Source organism: Epinephelus fuscoguttatus, linkage group LG9, assembly GCF_011397635.1.
Source record: "Epinephelus fuscoguttatus linkage group LG9, E.fuscoguttatus.final_Chr_v1".
Taxonomy (NCBI): Eukaryota; Metazoa; Chordata; class Actinopteri; order Perciformes; family Serranidae; genus Epinephelus; species Epinephelus fuscoguttatus.
In genome coordinates this window covers 14,054,981-14,074,569 of record NC_064760.1, presented here as the reverse complement: position 1 = coordinate 14,074,569, position 19,589 = coordinate 14,054,981, and the positions used below count along the sequence as shown (strand labels likewise).

Genomic DNA, 19,589 nt, shown 5'->3' with positions numbered 1-19,589 from the left:
TTAAAACTTACCCATCATTGAGTGTTAAAAGTTGGGCACAAAATCCAGGTGTTGGAAGAAGCTTCAGCCTTTCACTTTTGTCATGCCTGCTGGTCAGTTCGTGCAAATGGTTTATTTATGGCAAAATTTTAAATAGGACGTGGAATAAAGTGATTTTAATGAAATGTCTCTGATTTTAATCACAGATTTGTTTTTGTTTCTTCTCTGATGAAGCATTCATCCCATATAATGTGCTCAAAGATCCTCAGAAATTTAAATTCCAATGATACTTTCTGCTTTTACAGTTTCTGGCTGTGATAAATGGTGTAATTTTGGTGAAAACATGCCTTCCGCTTTTTGGAAGGCATGTTTTCTTTAAGCAGGCTGTCAGCCGTCGGTCAAAGTTAGGCTGTTGGTGAGCGTGTGCCGCCCTTGTCAGTATGGTGTGTCTGGCACCATTGGCCCTCTGCAGTGCTAATAAAGCCTGTCGGTGAATGAAATTACTCTGGCAGTTCAGCTCAGCGCACGAGAAGAGAAACGGAAGTGAGGAATGTAAACAAAGAGCTAAAGTCAAGAGGAAGTGAGGTCGAAAAAAACTTCTTATATGAGGTAAGGTTGTTTTTATTTAGTCACGAACTCTTAGCAGAAACGTTTCCTGATGGTTTGTGTTATTGTATAACAAATATTCTCTGTTCTTTCAACGTTGGATTGTGTTGTTAATGTGCGAACTGGCTAACTAGTGTCTTGTGGTTTCCTTTTTTGAATCACGATTACAGGCGACCACCATCTTCTGCTATGGAGGGGTATGTCCTGTCACGCAGGCGCAGAACATACATGCTTGTTGGCCGTCACTTTATTGTGTTACATGCAACTTTTTGGCCAGGACAGTGACGTGAGGCAACGCAGCAGGGGGCTCTCTTTGCAGCTAGTTCTCTGATGTTGGTTTGGTGCGTCTGGGCCTTTAAGCATCAGCGGTGAAATAAATACAAAATACAAAATACAAAATACAGCCATTTAAATTTGTATGCCCCTCCCCTAGACCAAAATAAAAATAGAAATTTCCTCCCAAGTGTTTAAAAAATATTTTACATGCCTCCCCTTTTTTCACCACCTACTCCCTCCTCATAAATAACAAACAGCACCTTAGTGACAACATCTAGAGCTGCAACTAATAATGATCAGCTATGTATTATCTCTGGTTATGTTCAGTTTATCCATTAATTGTCTTTTGATTGAAAAGACAAAAATATTGAAAAATGCACATCATTTCTCTGTTTTCCAAAGAGACTGTGCAGAATACAAAGATATTTTGTTAACAGTTACATAAAATAATGAAAAGCAAAAAAGTCCTCACCTTAGAGAGGCTGGAACCAGACCAAGCGTCTTTCCTTAAAATATAACATAAACAGTTAACTCACTGTCCAAATTTTCTGCCAATCAACTTGTTACAGTGCTGGCTGTGTCCTTTTGTTGCAGATCATAGATGTGTGAACAAAATAAACTAAAATGAAGATTTATGACTTCTTAACATTGTTAATATATATTTAAATGAGATATGTTGCAATGTGAGGGCTTGCTGGATTTCAAGAAAAGTCAGTCTATCTTTTAGAGAATGGTGCAATTAACTAACACATAAAGACAAGTGACACTACGAGATTTGTTCAAAATATGTTTATTCAAAACAACTTCTCATTTAGAATTCTACAGGTTAAAATTATAGTGGTTGGTTTAAATGCAACACAATTCATGTGAGTGACACACACATCTTCCATGTTTTTCCTAGTTAATACAATAAACAGAACAATTATCATTTTTTATTTCATAATTTCTAAAAGTCAAACAGTAAAAAAAAGGGGGGGAGTAGAGGACAATTGGGACTTGATAAGGATTCATTTAAATATGTTGTGCTGTTCTTCTGTAACACCAAAACAAAAACCAAACATGTGCTTGTCACAGATACATCTTCTGCATGTATACGTTGTTGATAAGGAGTGAAGGAACAGGAAACAGGTGGATCACTGCCAGCAGCACACTTCAGTTTTCTGCCGTTTAACCGACACCTGCTGATGTCTTTACAGCGACGAATCAATGTTTTGTTCACTTTTATTGTGACAGAGTTTAAAAACTTTTCCTGTCTGCATGTGAGCAATGAATTACAAAGTGAGACTGCTCACTGGTTTACACTGACGACACTGATTAAAGTAGTAGGGTTTGACAATATGACAACATACACCTTGAGGTGATATAAATTTGGCTACCATCAGAGAGACTGTCTGTAATGTAGCAGCTCTAACATTAATATGTCTGGATCTTTGAAGGAGTTTTAAAAATCAAAGAGCGAGACTGCTCTGTGGCTACATGATATGTTTTTGTTTGTTTTTTTTAAATCAACGTAACATAGTACCTTAATCTGTCACATATCTTCGGTTTGTTGGATTATTCAACGGATATTTCTGCCTGTCTCTAACATATCACTATATAAAGCACCATTAAAAGTATGTTTTTATTCAAGTTTAAAGGAAAATGGTTTAAAAATATCCTGTTGAAACCAAAATTAGAGGTCCAGTGTGTAGAATTTAGGGGGCTATATCGGCAAGATGCTTAGAATTACTGGTTTATATCTACGTGAGGAATGGGTCCTCTTCTATAAAGTTTGCCAGTTGCAGCACAGTGTTTCTACAGTAGCCTCAGAATAGGCAAACCAAACACTGGCTCTAGATCAGGCTGTTTGCATTTTTGCATTGGCCACCATAGTAAGTAGCCCCCCTGGTTTTAATCACCTGGTCTGTTTGATTTGGAGAGGAGAAGACCTTTGTGGATAATTTGGCTTCCGGTAAAAGCCTCCTGAGCAATGAGCACTGCAGGAATTCTAACCGGGAGTTCATGCTTGGCACACGGGAGAAGTTTCAGCTGGTTACAATCTGAAAACCTCACTGAAAGATGCTACTAAATCTCGTGAATCCTACACACTGCTCCTTTAAGGACATACATGTCTATTCAACAAAAGTATGGCCCTGATTTATATGCAACTGTTTGTTTATTTCAAAGCTAGAGGTCTGTAATTGCACAGTTTAAAACTGGTTTTCCCCCTCTGTCTGTTGAGACTGGCATATTAAAAAATATTTTAAGGAAACAGTCTTAAAAGCCTGGAAAAGAAGGCAATCTGTAGTATTTAGAGGTGACTTTGATTTCTCCCGTGTCACATAGTAGATGTTTTGTCAATGATTTTAAAACTTTGTTGACAAAGGTCTAAATATGTGACTGTGGTATCTTGTAAGCTCATGTGGGCTGAGCCTAAGTATGTAAATGACACAATAATTAGAACTTAAGTCATTCATTACATCCATAACACTACCTAAAATGGCATAAGCTGGTGAGAGAGAAAATAGTATCTATGTTGGCCACTTGCATACAGTAGTATCAGAGACCTCAGTTAATCTGCACTGATCTGAACAGAGCAGTTGGTGAACACTAGCGTGCAGGACGGCAGCAGGACAGCCAGCGAGCGACGCAAACTCGGAATGGGATCGTTCGTGTCTATCTCCTTGTTCTCATCATTGCTGTTATCTCCACCTGCAGCTTCCTCATTGTCCTGCTCTTCTCCACCACCGTCACCCTCCCCTTCCTGTGCTGGTGGACACTGCCGAGGCTGGAAGATCACCTCCAAAAACTCCATGCGGCGGAGCCCGCGGAGCATCCTGCAGCTCCGCACTATCTGCATCTCGCTGAGCGTGCAGGCCCACAGGCACAGTGACTTCAGGTCCTTCAGACGGCTAGCACAAAGCAAGCCTGGTCCCACCTCCTTACCCCCGAGACTCAGTTCCTCCAGTCCGAGCCATCCTGTCCCCAGCCCGAGAGAGGCCATCTGTAACTGGTAGCCCTGCCGCCCAGTGATGCCTAATTCCAGAAACTTGAGCCTTGAAAGCCCCTCCACACCACAGGCACCATCCTTGGCAGAACAGTTCCTGAGCCCATTAGCCGAAACACGAAAGGTGTCTCGCAGCTCTAATCGACTGAGCTTCTCCCATGATGCCAGACTCTGCAGGTGGTCGTCCGTGAAAGAGGGCACATTGTGAAGGACTAACCTCTCAATACCAATCCCTGATGGAGAGCCATGCCCTTTTCCTTTCCGATCCTTTCCTTGCTGTTGAGCACCATCACTGGACGTGGCTTCTGCAGGTGAAGTAGGAGTCTGTTTGAAAAAAAGTGGAGGCAGCTCGCAGCCGCGCAGCTCCAGCACCTGCAAAGACGGAGGTAGGAGTTGGCAGCTGGGCAGGCATCTCAGGTCTGCGTGCAGGAGATAGAGCTTACTCAGGCGAGGGCACTTTGTGGACAAAGCTTTGAGCCAAGACTCAGACAGAAAGGTGCCCCCTCGGGCAGACAGCAGCAAACCACGCAACCTGAGGCACCTTAATCCACAACCCAGGTACTGACGCAGCAGGAGCCACAGGATGCGGGAGGTCACCTAACACACAGTGAACAGTCCATGTACGTGTTGAGGGTGGGGGATCGGAGGCAAGAGAGAGACAGGTTCTGTCAATAATTGTACAGACATATACTTAAATGAAACAGCATTCAGTCTGACTTATGGGGCTCATGGCAGAACAAGTTTAATTGTGGAGCACCTTTCATACACAAAGGCGTTTTACAGGAAATACAACATGAAATATTAAAATCAAAAATACATATTTATCCACATATTTATTAATCTATTATACCTTTAAAATGTAGCACGATGTCATTTTGCCAAGTAGGACACACTCCTGGATCAACATTCCACATGCTGTGTGCATCTCTCCAAATTTCTTTGTGCTTCTTCAGAGCTAAGCTACTTCTCTAAATTATTGCTAATGCAATTAAACAAAATCCTCAGTAACAGTGAACAAAAACCTTGTTAGTGAGTTAGCTTGCTAACTAGGTTGGCTATGCTAATGAGTAAATTTGCTGATAAACGAGAATATTAGCAAGTTAGCTAAGAGTGCAGTGCTCGTGTTGATCCAGGACCATCATCATCATCATCATCATCATCATCTTTATCCTGAATAATTTGTCTGATCTAGGGACATAATTGCCATGTTGATCCTGAACAAAATTGCTGATGTTGATCCAGGACCATTGCTGCCATGTTGGTCTTCACATAAACAAATTATCCAGAATTAGCGTGATGATGATGATGATGATGATGATGGTCCCAGATAAACCTAACCAAATCTATCCAGGATCATCATGGAAAAAAGGAGGAAACATTTGTTAACTGTGGGAATTTTTCAGCTGAAAAGTGCTCTTATCCTATCTCTTTGTCACTGAACAATATTCTAGCCTATTGGCAAGTTTACTCATTAGCATAGCCAACCTAGTTAGTAAGCTAACACACTCACTAACCCTACAGTAGCTTGCATACTTTTTCTTTCCCGATGTTACTGAGGTCTTTGTTCAGTTGCACTGACTTAAATTTGGAAAACTTGCTTAGCTCTGAAGAAGCACAAAGGAATTTTGAGAGAAGCACTGTAGCCACACACTGATGATGTCACAGAGCTGTGATTGGTTGATTGCAATGTTGGTCCAGAACATGATGTGGGATGTTGATCTAGGAGCATGTCCTGCTTGGCAAAAAAAATCACGTCGAGCCCAAAATGTAAATGTATCAGTCTGGATGTTTTGGTGTGAGTTATCGTGTGTTGGAGATATTGACCGTAGAGATGTCTGCCTGCTCTGGAATATACTGGAACTTGATGGCACTCGTCTTGAGGTGCTCATAATGATAAATCAAACCAAAAAAATTGTCTATTTCCACTTTAACTTTTAATCCATGAAGCCAGTGTAGAGCCTATAGTAATGGAGTAAAGTGTTCAGTACTCTTTTATTGTCCATACTATGATTATTTTTGCTTAAATGGCTCCAGAAATCCCTGAAAGTTTCTAGTGTACGGATGGTCAACTCCAGATTGATCCTCCATGTGCACGTTTGCTGATTTTATCTCAAAAGCTGGGAAAAAGGGCAAGATTGATTATTTTAGCAGCAGCATTCTGAATGAACGACTGAACAAAGGGTTTTCTTAAAGACCTGATAAATGATGGCATGGACACATTCCTGGACATGAATCCTCTCACTCTTGTGTTTTCTTTATAGGCTGGTATCATGCACACTTTGTCTTTGGTTTGATGTGACTGTCAAAGTTTAACCCTGTGTTCATCACACCAAGTTTTCTGGCTTGGTTTTGGTTTTCAAAGACAAAGCGGAGTGCTGACTCCAGTTATGGCTGTTGGAACAAATGGTTTCATGTATAAGCAATAATACATATTGTATGGTCATTTTATGAGATTGTATAGATGCTTTTATTGTGGACATGTGGTGTGGCCTTGTTGCCCATGTAAAGAAAACATTACACTGCATGACAAGCTAAAATAAAAGAAACATGTTAAAGCCACATCGCCAGTAACATCCTTACCCCTTTCCATGCAGTCAGGTCGACAGTTCTCCACAGTCTTTGGTCTTTAACAAGGCGTCTCCATCTCTTACACACTCTGAAAATCACCGCACAACACAACACATAACTTCCTCATGTCACATGAGTCACAACAAAGACACAGCTGCCTCTGACTTCTGTTTCACAGGACGATGAACTGGTAAAAACACTGTCGGTAAAGTTACATTATTCTTACCTTCCGGCTCTCACGAGCTCCCGTACGCCCAGATAAGACAACATGTCAATTAAGATGTTTTCGGGTAAGTAGTCCAGATTGCAGGCTTTAAATTCATCCATTTTCTGGACAAAACTAGTTGAACCTCGGACACGGACTGATTTCCTGGCGCACACAGGTTGCGCCTGCATCGGGGACTCCCCGGAAACAGCTGCCCACTAACTGTAGGACCCACCGAGCGCCTCAGTTTACAGATTAAATCGAATATACTTCTTTATGTTCAACACTGCGAGTCTCTGTTAGCAGCAGTCTCACTTCCTGTAGACACCTGTCTAATTAATGACGGTAACTCTGCGGTACAGTTTATTAAAAACAGTCTGATGAAGCGATTCTGCCCCCTAACGGCCATTAGGTGAACAGCCCGCCATCGATGAAGGTGATGATCTGGTATTATTCACTTGAAGAGAATTAAACGTTTTCGTGTCCTATTTATTATTATTATTATTATTATTATTATTATTATTATTATTTTATATATTTTTTATTTTTATTTTTTGGCATCACAAATTTGGCAAGACAAACAAAAATGAAAAATAAAACTCAGGTATTCAAATTATTTTATTTTATTGTGATAATTTATTATTATTATTAATCATTATTATTAATAGTAATAATTTTATTCTTGTCTTTTTTTTACAATTAAGGTCTTTTTTCAGTCTTTTTCTGTTTTAAATTTGTCTCACTGTTTTTGTGTTGGAGAAAACTGACACTGACAAAAGAATGACATGTAGATAAATGATGAATATTGTCATTAAAAACACAACAAAGGGCCAAAAATAAAAATAGAATATGATGAAAATGAAATAAAAATATTTTTAATGCCTGTGTTTTGTTTTTCAGTGGATTTTTTTCTCAGTGCCAGTGTTCCCTTTTTCAATGCCAAATTTTATTACGACACCCAAACTTACTGTCATTGTTTCAGCTGCATATATTTTTCCCCGTGATTAACGTGGAGAAAGCGTATCAGAAGTGTGTAAGTGTCTAGTGTAAGTGTAAATAAAAGTGTTAAATGTTATCAGATATCTTACAGGAGTGGAATGGATCACTGAAATAGACTATACTAATATACTAATCAGATCAAGGTTAGACTAGGGGAGTGAGGTAAATAGATCAGCAACAATGTCTGTGCTCTCAGGGCTGGAAGTAATACAAGCTAAACAAAGTCCTAGTCTGTACTGATTCAGTCTCTGAACAGTATAATGCCAGGTGCATCAAGTAATCATCAGGATTAAGGGTAGTTGTAAACTGTTGCAGGAGGAGACAATCACTATTCGGTTAAGAATAGGACACAGTAGTCTAAACAACACACTTCATATTTTAGGAAGGCATCCAACTGTTTTTTTGTGATCACCAGGTACCCCAAACCAGAAGTATGGACTTGAGTCATATGACATCGACAAAAGTCAGCCTAGTCACAACTTTGATGACTTTAGACTTGACCTGAGAAATTCCAAAAAGACTTCTGACTCGACTTGGACATTAACACCAAAAATTTGTGACTGCACTTGGATTTGAGCCTTTTAACTTGAAAATACTTGATACCTTCCCACCAGTCCAATGATTTAAAAAGTATGCCACCAATCAATTCATTTCCTTCATCAACTAACATGAATGCTATTCATTCCCAACAAGCCAACACTGAATTCCCCACATTCACTTTGTGAAAAAATGATACCAAAGATAATTTTGTTCATGTACATAAACTATGTAGTAGTCAACAGAAAACAAATTAGGCAAAGCATGCATATTGAAAAAAATGCAACAACTTTCAAAAACCTTGTTTTAATAAACAAGTTTACCTTTTAAAAAGCATGAATGATTTTTGGAAGTTTACTATATTATTACTCTGTTGTTAAATTTACATTATATTTGGTAAAAAAAAAAAAAAAAAAAAAGTGCTTTATGACTTGTTTAGGACTTTAAACTCAAAGTTTAGGACTTGGGACTTTTCAGTCTCAGCTTGACTCAGCTTGAGACTTGAGTGCAAAGACTTGTGACTTGCAAACAATGACTTGTCCCACCTGCCAGAAACTGTTGTTGAGCATGTGCTTCTTAGCTGCAATAAATATATATGTGGCTGAAGGCAGAGGATACTTGTTTCCTTATGTGAACAGGACTGACGAGCACAGACTGGACACTGTAGGAGTGAACTACCTCCAGGAGATGGCAGTACTGTCACATTAAGGATGCAAGCTGCCGTTAAAACCCAACGAAGAAGAAGAACAAGAACGTGAACAGTACACTGCGCCTGCGCGGTTTACCGGACAAGATGGCGACCAGCAATGGAGGAGGAATGGAAGTGGATGGGGCAGGCGAGTATTTCTCATTTATCTCTTAATATCTACCTGATATTAACATGAACCTGGACGCAGAACGATGCATTTAACTCACATTTGTGTTGTGAGTGCCCGTAAGTGATGAATTAGCGGTGTTAAAGTCGGTAGGTAGCGAGCTTGCTGACATAAGCGGGTTAACGTACACGGCTCTGCTATAAAGCTGTCATCAAATTCATCGCTTTGGGTGCTTGAGTCAATATTATATATATTATTATATATATTACTGCACTATTACTTGTGTTAGCATCAGGGACGTAAAGCTAAATCTGTCAGCTCAGGCAGGTTTGAGATAAACCACACTGACGAGCTATGACAACAAACCAATCTGTAACGTTAATAAGGGCTGGTCTTGGACGTCTGCTGTCTGTGTGATGAACCGATATATCGGCCTGTCTCTGTCCGTCAGCATTTAATATTTAGATACATGTCCTTATCATTATGTTGATATTATTTCAAGGATATATTTTTCCAATACTTTTCATTGAACAGTCAAATACAGCAACTCAATTAAGGGAAGTAGTGCTTTTTTATTTTATTTTATTTAAGAAGTATAAGTAATATATGCTAAACGTAGGGGTCGTCGGTATGAAGGACATTAAATACCACAATAGTTTTGCCCAAATACCTCAATATTTGATTATTGGTGCTTTCACAAAATATAATTCTATATTTTAATTTTGACCCTCCATTGAGCTACAGATATTTTTCTTGCGCCTCCCCTGGGGGGAGGGGGACTGGGGGAATATGCATAACCTTTCCTCCACCATGAATTAGTTATCTGATTTTTAAAACTTACCCTTTAATGATGGTTGGAAATTAGCTCCATCCACCAGCCAAATGCTGGTAAAAAAAAAAATGATGAAAGTGACTGATAGATTTGCTTTACTTGCCAGCCAAATAACCAGTGATAATCTATTAAAAATTATGTCCCTGAAGGTAAAACTTTGTCAACATTTGTGTTATCTAATAAGATAAAGTTTTCAGTCTGTTCTCACTTTAATCATTGTATTTGCAGCAAAATGTATCTAGTCGACTGAAAAAGCAATTGATAATATAATTCTAGTAAGCTACCTAAAGTTTAATTTGTATTTGTAATATTAATGATTTATGAAATAAAACAATCAAAATAGGATATATATATGACAATATGATAATTAATTAATTTTAAATTAATCATGCTTTCCAAACCATGAAAAATACAAGATATGACCATTTAGATTTGTATGCCCCTCCCCTAGGCCAAAATAAAAAAAGCATGGCTCTCCCCAGTGCTTAAAAAAAATTGATACCTCCTCTCCCCTAAAATAAATAACAAACAATCCCTAATGTGGATAGCAATATATTGCGCAGCCCTGACTTAAAAGATAGGAGCTCTGAATACATCACTGACTGACATTTAATTAAATGTTTGTGGTTGTAATTTGAGCCAGACTGATGCTGGATTTTTGAGGTCAGTGTTGATATTGGGGGGTTAAAAATGTACAACTACAATACTTGTGCCAGTATTTGTATTTTAAAATAGTTGCATAATATAAACAAATCTTTGATAATGTTGCTAGGATATATCTGGAATAAGCTAATATCGCCTTTTTGGTTTATTGATCTGGCTCTATTGTTGTTACATAGGATTGGCTTTAAACACACAACACTGAATCCCTACTTGTCATATTGGCAAATGTTTGTGGATGCATCAATTATCTTTTATTATTTCAGATTTGTTCATTAATGATAAATTTGATTACGGCTGGGCAATATACCAATATTTATATTGATATTGTGATATAAGACCAGATATCGTCATAGATTTTGGAAATCATGATATTGTAAGTGTTGTCTTTTGTCGGTTTTAAGACTGCGTCACTGTAAAGTGATGTAATTTTCTGAACTTAACAGACTGTTCTAGCTGTTCTTCTATTTTCCTTTACCTGCTTTGTGATTAAATCCACTTCACTGATGATTATTTACCAAAAATCTCATTGTGTAAATATTTTGTGAAAGCATCAATAGTCCAATCTACAATATTGTGTCAATATCAATATCAACATCGACACGTGGTCAAAAATATTGTGTTGCTTTTTTTTTGTCCACATCACCCAAACCTCAGTGTGATTATTTTTCCATATTAACTGATCAATCCTCCATAAACTGTCAGGAAATTGTGAAAACTGTGCTTTACAAGCTCCCAGAACCCAAGGAGAGGTACTCAAATAGCTTGTTTTGTTCGACCAATGACCTCAGTAGCTGCTGTGGTATTAAAGCCCCTGTTGTTTGTGTCTGTGTGACTGTAGCCAGCCCCAGTGTCATGGCCTCAGGGGTCACCGGAAGCGTCTCTGTGGCCTTACACCCTCTGGTTATCCTCAACATATCCGACCACTGGATACGCATCCGCTCACAGGAGGGACGACCAATGCAGGGTATGTATGACGATGTTATGCAAATGAGATGGCATGTAAGCAGTGATGTCATGTACAGTTTGTCTCATGTTCAGCTGAGTTGTTTTGTTACTGAGTGAAATGAAACAGGTTATTATTGTGTTGGTTCTCCTGCTCAGTGATTGGCGCCCTGATCGGGAAGCAGGAGGGGAGAAACATCGAGGTCATGAACTCCTTTGAGTTGCTGTCTCACACCATAGATGACCGAGTGCACATTGACAAGGAGTACTACTACACCAAGGAGGAGCAATGTAAGTGGGTTGTTTGTGTGAAGGACAAGAATGCAGCTCTGTTTGTGTTTCTGCTTTCATGACTGATTTTTGTGAAATGCAGTGCAGCCAGTTTCTCTCTGGCAGGGTCGTTCTGGTTTAAGAACACAGAAGGGAAGTTACTCACCTCCTGCGCCTTGCTTGTATTTCAGGCCGTGACTTAATTAATGATACTGGCAAAACCAGCCTTTCTGAGATCAGTACCTAAAATACATTTTCACAGAATTGCTTCTCAGATTTTATTTGTGTGTGTGTGTGTGTGTGTGTGTAATAGGAAGAATAGAAATCTGTAAATCTGTAATATTCCTTTTGTCTTCCAGTCAAGCAGGTCTTTAAAGAGATGGAGTTCTTGGGCTGGTACACCACAGGAGGCCCCCCTGATGCATCAGACATCCACATTCACAAGCAGGTAGACAAAAGTTACAAGGTTTCTTCAGCAATTTTCAACTTGCTTTGTATCAAAAAAGTGTGGGTAGTAAATGAACAGTGGTAAACTTCCCTCCATCTGCCAAGATATTCCACCTCGGCCACTGGCGAAACTTTCACTGGCTCTAGAGCTGTTGCTTGAACTACAGGCTGTACTTCTGCGTTTTTTTTATAGTCTGACGCGAAGAATATAGAAGCAGGTCAAGAGGCAGGCCCGCCCCTCTCTCCAAAATCCAATCAAACGATAAAACTAAGCAGTGCTGATTGATTATATATCAAGAATATGTTACTGCATTGCCTGTCTCATCTACAGTATTTTTAGAAACATATTTTGGTGCCATGTTTAGCTGTAATAGCGAGCGTTTGTGAACAGGAAGTGGGCACCATACTATGTCCTGCACAGTGAAAACAGGCCAAAAAAACTGAGATTAACAGTAAATCTCAGCAGGGTTGATCAAATATAAACCAAGAATATGTCACTGAGTTGGCCATTTCTCACCTCAAATGTCTTTGGAAACATGTTTTAGTTACTGTTTAACTGTAAGAGATTGAGATCATTTCTTGCCAGCCTGCCGCCTTTGTTTCAAATGGACATTTATTGGTCTGGTGTGGCGCAGTGTACTCTGGTAGTTGTAGGTTTTCTCCCTCTTGAGCAAAAGGGTCCTTTATCCTTTATCTGGTTCTGTAGCACCAATTTCAAAAGTACTTTTTACTGCATAGACAGCCTAGTTTTATTAAAAGACCATCTTTGCAGCAGTGAACGTCTTTAAAGGTGCATTGTGTACGGTAAATCTGAATGAAAGCAGAACATGATCACCCATAACTTCTCTCAGACTAAATTAAGATGCAGTGAGACGTAGATTATGTGTTTGTTTTTAAATTTCATCATCAAACAGTCGCCACTTTTCAGAGCAGTCGCCAAACCCCATGTGTAGAGTGTAATGGAAGGGCTGGGGCGTATGGTTTGACCATGGTCTGGATGTAGGATGGGCCTGAGACTATTCATGGCATGATGGGCACGTAGCTGTGTCTTGAATTTGATTGAACCAGCCAGCCACTGAGAGCCACTGCAGGGTGTGGAGTTGATGTTTAACCAACATGGACATTGTGTTTACTGAATTCCAACACAGTGTCAACTCAATACATGCAGCACCATCATTGTAGTCCAAGCAGATGATGTAGTTGTTGGCAGTGAAAGTAGAAAATCATCTTAAAGTCTGATAGTTACTTCAGCTTATGTACAGTAGGTTTTCTTACAGTTATTTCCCTCTTCTCTGCCAGGTGTGTGAGATTATTGAGAGCCCTCTCTTCCTCAAGCTCAACCCAATGACCAAACACACCGATGTGAGTTTCTCTGCTCTTTCACTTCAAGAATAAAGACATCACAGTTATGAAGACACAGCTGCTTTAAACAATGTGTCCTTTTCTCTTTCAGCTTCCTGTTAGTGTTTATGAATCTGTGATTGACATCATCAATGGCGAGGTAATGCTCACATTTTATATATTTCACGTCATCTACATGTCTTTACCTGTAGCAGTGACCCATTGTACCATAGAGAAGTGTAAGAGTTTTATATGATGTGTTTTTCTCTTAAAAATCTAGGCTACCATGTTGTTTGCTGAGCTGACGTACACGCTGGCCACAGAGGAAGCAGAGAGAATCGGCGTTGACCACGTAGCTCGAATGACAGCCACCGGCACAGGGGAGAACTCAACAGGTAAGAGAGGCCGTCTCTTACCTTTTGGTTTAATTCTCTGTTGCCAGATTTTGAAGAAACCCCAAAAATTAAATGGCTGTCCTGTGACCTGACTAATATACATGTTATTATGTCATTTTAAACAAATTCTGTCTGAATAGGTCTTTACTTCAATATTCTGTCTGTCTTCTCTGTTAGTTGCCGAACACCTTATAGCCCAGCACAGTGCGATAAAGATGCTCCACAGCCGGGTGAAGATCATTCTAGAGTACGTCAAAGCTGTGGAATCAGGTGAGAGGACAACAGGGCCCTTATAATGACGCTGTGAGAGCAAAGAATGTGAAAATAAGTCTGGAAAACAGCTGTTTTTGGATGAGATGCTTCCTTTTCCTCACTGTTACACCATCAAGAGAGGCCCCTGGTACACACCTCCATAATTACAAGCCCGTTTGATACTTTCTTGACAGCATTATCTTATCTCACTCTTTTGATTTACTGTGCTTTAACTTGTTTTTTTTTTCTGTTTCCTGTCTGTCGTCATGTACCGCAGGAGAGGTGCCATTTAACCACGAGATCCTTCGAGAAGCAAACGCCCTGTGCCACAGATTGCCGGTCCTCAGTACCATAAAATTCAAAACTGACTTCTATGATGTAAGCAAGCTCTGTGAACCTTCACATACAACATGTTTTTACATTGCTAACGCATGGTGATTTCATTACAATGGTTAAGTTAAAGGATAAGGCACTACTGTATTTTCTTACCAAGAAATTACATGAAAAGGCTTAAACCAACAAACTGTTAGTCCATCTCTCAATATTTTTGACTTCCCTAGCTTGTCTGTGGCTCTCAGCTCCAAGCCAATTCATTCCTGCTGAAATCAGATCATAAATGTATACTTTTGTCTTTTAAAGACTCTGATTATTGTTGTTGTTGTTGTTTTTAATTTGCTATAAAGAATCATGAAAACAATTCAGTAAACTATGAAAAGTTATATTATGCACATTACATTTCGTAGAAAAGTCACTGTGTGTCATTTCATAAAAAAGGTTATAGTATGTCATAAAAATCTCATTAAAAGTCATAGTAGAGTATGCCAATAAAATTTTCACTAAAACGTCATAACATAAAAATGTCAAGTCATCAAAAATGTCATTAAAAAGTCGTAGAACGATACAGCAAAAAATATTACAAACTAAGTTATAGTGTGTACAAAGCATTTCATAGAAAAGTCATAGTATGCCTATAAATAATTTCATTGAAGTCATACAATATTATGTAATAAAAATGTTATTTTAAAAAGACGTAGTAGAATATGCCATTAAAAATTTCATAAAAAGGTCATACTATAGTATGTCATCAAATAATCATGAAAAATGTCATACACAGGGCGGTGGCTTAGTGGTAGAGCAAGCGCCCCATGTACAAGGCTGTTGCCGCAGCGGCCCGGGTTCGACTCCAGTCTGTGGCCCTTTGCTGCATGTCACTCCCTCTCTCTCCCCCCTTCACACTTGTCTGTCCTGTACATTAAAGGCTAAAAAGCCCCAAAAAATATCTTTAAAAACAAAAAAAGAAAAATCTCATACTATGGCTGTAAAAAATCATGAAAAATGTCTTAGTATATAATATGTCATCATGAAAATCATCAAAAATATCATAGTATAGTATGTCGTTCCAAAATCATGATAAATGTCATAGTGTAAGCTGTCATCCTAAATTTCATCAAAAAGTAATAGTATAGTGTGTCAGTAAAAATGTCATTACAGTGATAGTATAGTGTGTCACAAAAAGAGAGTGCTTTTTCAAATTCTGCATCTTTTCCCCTCTGTAGCAATGTAACGACGTGGGCCTCATGGCCTATTTAGGCACCATCACCAAGACCTGCAACAGTATGAACCAGTTCATCAACAAGTTCAACGTCCTGTACGACAGACAGGGCATCGGCCGGAGGATGAGAGGACTCTTCTTTTAAGCTGGCAGTTCGCCGAAGCAGAGAAACAAACAAGCACTGCAGTTTCTTTTTCTGTTTTGTTCTTTTTTTGGTTTGTATTTTTGGCTAGCAAAAACAAATTCTACAGTAGCTTTTAAACAAGTTTACCATCTTCAAACACAAGTGTATCTAAAAGCACTTAAGTACACCAATCAGTAAGAGATATGTACAAAATTGCTCAACTCTTTCTTGGGTATGCACAGAAATGAATCCACTGTACATGAACGTTATTTTATTTTACCCCGTTTGTTTTATTGTTTCATGTTTCTGTATGTAATAAATGATCTGCTGATTTTTTTCATGGGACTTTAACTCCTCTTCTTTTTCAACTTGAGAGATTCTAATATGGCAGACCTTCCAATTTTGCCGTTGTAAAATCATTAAAAATGTCATAGTATACTATATTGTCATAAAATCATGACAAATGTCATAGTTCAGTATGTCATTGAAAAATCATGAAAAGTCATAGTATAGTATGTCGTCAAAAAATCATGAAAAATGGCATAGTATGGTATGGCGTTCCGAAATCATGAAAAATGTCATAATATAGTATGGCGTTCCAAAATCATTAAAAATGTCATAGTACAGTATGTCGTTCCAAAATCATGAAAAATGTCATAGTATAGTATGTCGTTCCAAAATTATGAAAATTGGCTTCGTATAGTATGTTGTTCAAAAATCATGAAAAATGTCAGTTTAGTATGTCGTTTCAAAATCATGAAAAATGTCATAGTATAGTATGTTGTCATAAAATCATTAAAATGTCATAGTATAGCATGTCACCATGAAATCATGAAAAATGTCATAGTATAGTATGTCGTTCCAAAATCACGAAAACTGTCATAGTATAGTATGTCATCATGAAATCATGAAAAATCTCATAGTATGTCGTTCCGAAATCATGAAAAATGTCATAGTGTAGTATGGTGTTCGAAAATCATGAAAAATGTCATGGTGTAGTATGTGGTTCCAAAATTATAGAAAATATCACAGTATAGTATGTCGTTCGAAAATCATCAAAAATGTCATAGTATAGTATTTCGTCCAAAATTATGAAGAATGTTAAAGTATAATACATCATTCGAAAATCATCAAGAATGTCATAGCATGTCGTTCCAAAATTATGAAAAATGTCATAGTGTAGTATGGTGTTCGAAAATCATGAAAAATGTCATAGTGTAGTATGTGGTTCCAAAATTATGAAAAATGTCATAGTATCGTATGTCATCATGAAATCATGAAAAATGTCATAGTATCGTATGTCATCATGAAATCATGAAAAATGTCTTAGTATAGTATGTCGTTCCAAAATCATGAAAAATATCATAGTATAGTATGTCGTTCCAAAATCATGAAAAATGTCATAGTATAATATGTCGTTCCAAAATCATGAAAATTGTTATAGTATAGTATGTCATCATGAAATCATGAAAAATGTCATAGTATAGTATGTTGTTCCAAAATCATGAAAAATGTCATAGTATAGTAGGTTGTTCCAAAATCATGAAAACTGTCATAGTATCGTATGTCATCATGAAATCATGAAAAATGTCTTAGTATAGTATGTCGTTCCAAAATCATGAAAAATGTCATAGTACAGTATGGCGTTCCAAAATCATGAAAATTGTTATAGTATAGTATGTCGTTCCAAAGTTATGAAAAATGTCATAGTATAGTATGTTGTTCCAAAATCAGCAAAAATGTCATAGTATAGTATGTCGTCATGGAATCATGACAAATGTCATAGTATAGTATGTCGTTCCAAAATCATGAAAAATATCATAGTATAGTATGTCGTTCCAAAATCATGAAAAATGTCATAATATAATATGTCGTTCCAAAATCATGAAAAATATCATAGTATAGTATGTCGTTCCAAAATCATGAAAAATATCATAGTATAGTATGTCGTTCCAAAATCATGAAAATTGTTATAGTATGTCATCATGAAATCATGAAAAATGTCATAGTATAGTATGTTGTTCCAAAATCATGAAAAATGTCATAGTATCGTATGTCATCATGAAATCATGAAAAATGTCATAGTATAGTATGTCGTTCCAAAATCATGAAAATTGTTATAGTATAGTATGTCATCATGAAATCATGAAAAATGTCATAGTATAGTATGTCGTTCCAAAATCATGAAAATTGTTATAGTATAGTATGTCATCATGAAATCATGAAAAATGTCATAGTATAGTATGTTGTTCCAAAATCATGAAAAATGTCATAGTATCGTATGTCATCATGAAATCATGAAAAATGTCTTAGTATAGTATGTCGTTCCAAAATCATGAAAAATGTCATAGTACAGCATGGCGTTCCAAAATCATGAAAATTGTTATAGTATAGTATGTCGTTCCAAAGTTATGAAAAATGTCATAGTATAGTATGTCGTTCCAAAATCAGCAAAAATGTCATAGTATAGTATGTCGTCATGAAATCATGACAAATGTCATAGTATGGTATGTCGTTCCAAAGTCATGAAAACTGTCATAGTATGTTATCATGAAATCATGACAAATGTCATAGTATAGTATGTCGTCATGAAATCATGACAAATGTCATAGTATAGTATGTCGTTCCAAAGTCATGAAAACTGTCATAGTATAGTATGTCGTCATGAAATCATGACAAATGTCATAGTATGGTATGTCGTTCCAAAATCAGCAAAAATGTCATAGTATAGTATGTCGTCATGAAATCATGACAAATGTCATAGTATAGTATGTCGTTCCAAAATCAGCAAAAATGTCATAGTATAGTATGTCGTCATGGAATCATGACAAATATCATAGTATAGTATGTCGTTCCAAAATCAGCAAAAATGTCATAGTATAGTATGTCGTCATGAAATCATGACAAATGTCATAGTATAGTTACTATCCTATGACATTTTTCATGATTTTGGAACGACATACTGTATGTCGTTCCAAAATCATGAAAAATGTCATAGTGTAAGCTGTCATCCTAAATTTCATCAAAAAGTAATAGTATAGTGTGTCAGTAAAAATGTCATTACAGTGATAGTATAGTGTGTCACAAAAAGAGAGTGCTTTTTCAAATTCTGCATCTTTTCCCCTCTGTAGCAATGTAACGACGTGGGCCTCATGGCCTATTTAGGCACCATCACCAAGACCTGCAACAAACAAAAACAAGTTTACCATCTTCAAACACAAGTGTATCTAAAAGCACTTAAGTACACCAATCAGTAAGAGATATGTACAAAATTGCTCAACTCTTTCTTGGGTATGCACAGAAATGAATCCACTGTACATGAACGTTATATTATTTTACCCCGTTTGTTTTATTGTTTCATGTTTCTGTATGTAATAAATGATCTGCTGATTTTTTCATGGTACTTTAACCCCTCTTCCCTCTGAGCTTTAGAGATTCTAATATGGCAGACCTTATAGTAACTGTACACAACACAAAGCTCATAAAAATGTCAGACCTGCACTTTGAAATGAGCCTATGAAAGTCAGCTATGTGTAGCAGCAGGTTTATTGTCAGGAGTGTTTGCAGTTAGCTCGTCTTTTGAAGTTGTGTTCCTGCTGTTCGATTGCCTTTGGAGGTTTGAACAGACAGGCACACGTGGCAGGAAAAGGGGTGCAGGGGGGAGTTATAGCTCCAGAGTTGGAGGTCTAACAGGAGGCAGCGTTTTTATGGGTATTAAATGTACAGCAGAACCAGACATAATGACCCCCCAGCCTGCAAGTTGGCACTTCCTTTTTACTAGTCTGCTTCTACCTGCCATG

At 37.7% G+C, this 19,589-nt stretch overlaps 2 protein-coding genes across 3 annotated transcripts; one reads left to right on the top strand and one right to left on the bottom strand.

Moving 5' to 3' along the window:
* Window positions 1–1,635: 1,635 nt before the first annotated feature.
* Window positions 1,636–7,037, bottom strand: LOC125894432 (F-box/LRR-repeat protein 12-like). Its single transcript, XM_049585802.1, has 3 exons — window positions 6,642–7,037; window positions 6,428–6,503; window positions 1,636–4,444 (listed from the first exon to the last, which is right to left on the bottom strand). The coding sequence occupies exons 1-3, from the start codon at window positions 6,809–6,811 to the stop codon at window positions 3,413–3,415; spliced, it is 1,278 nt and encodes a 425-aa protein (XP_049441759.1). The 5' UTR covers window positions 6,812–7,037; the 3' UTR covers window positions 1,636–3,412.
* A 1,828-nt stretch (window positions 7,038–8,865) lies between these two features.
* On the top strand, window positions 8,866–19,184 carry cops6 (COP9 signalosome subunit 6). Of its 2 annotated transcripts, none has more exons than XM_049585805.1 (10): window positions 8,866–8,992; window positions 11,305–11,430; window positions 11,568–11,699; window positions 12,038–12,126; window positions 13,425–13,487; window positions 13,579–13,626; window positions 13,747–13,861; window positions 14,039–14,131; window positions 14,391–14,491; window positions 18,921–19,184. In XM_049585805.1, the coding sequence occupies exons 1-10, from the start codon at window positions 8,950–8,952 to the stop codon at window positions 19,044–19,046; spliced, it is 936 nt and encodes a 311-aa protein (XP_049441762.1). In that variant the 5' UTR covers window positions 8,866–8,949; the 3' UTR covers window positions 19,047–19,184. The 2 variants fall into 2 exon arrangements, with proteins under 2 accessions (XP_049441762.1, XP_049441761.1); XM_049585804.1 differs by lacking the exon at window positions 18,921–19,184 and adding an exon at window positions 15,670–16,129.
* Window positions 19,185–19,589: the final 405 nt, after the last annotated feature.

Excerpts from the sequence above, each read along its gene's own strand:
- LOC125894432 (XM_049585802.1), bottom strand. The coding sequence starts at position 6,811 with ATGCAGGCGCAACCTGTGTGCGCCAGGAAATCAGTCCGTGTCCGAGGT. Across the intron at positions 6,504-6,641 it reads GAGCTCGTGAGAGCCGGAAG|AGTGTGTAAGAGATGGAGAC; the intron begins GTAAGAATAATG and ends GGTGATTTTCAG. Across the intron at positions 4,445-6,427 it reads ACCTGACTGCATGGAAAGGG|GTGACCTCCCGCATCCTGTG; the intron begins GTAAGGATGTTA and ends ACTGTGTGTTAG.
- cops6 (XM_049585804.1), top strand. The coding sequence starts at position 8,950 with ATGGCGACCAGCAATGGAGGAGGAATGGAAGTGGATGGGGCAG. Across the intron at positions 11,431-11,567 it reads GGAGGGACGACCAATGCAGG|TGATTGGCGCCCTGATCGGG; the intron begins GTATGTATGACG and ends TCTCCTGCTCAG. Across the intron at positions 14,132-14,390 it reads CGTCAAAGCTGTGGAATCAG|GAGAGGTGCCATTTAACCAC; the intron begins GTGAGAGGACAA and ends CATGTACCGCAG.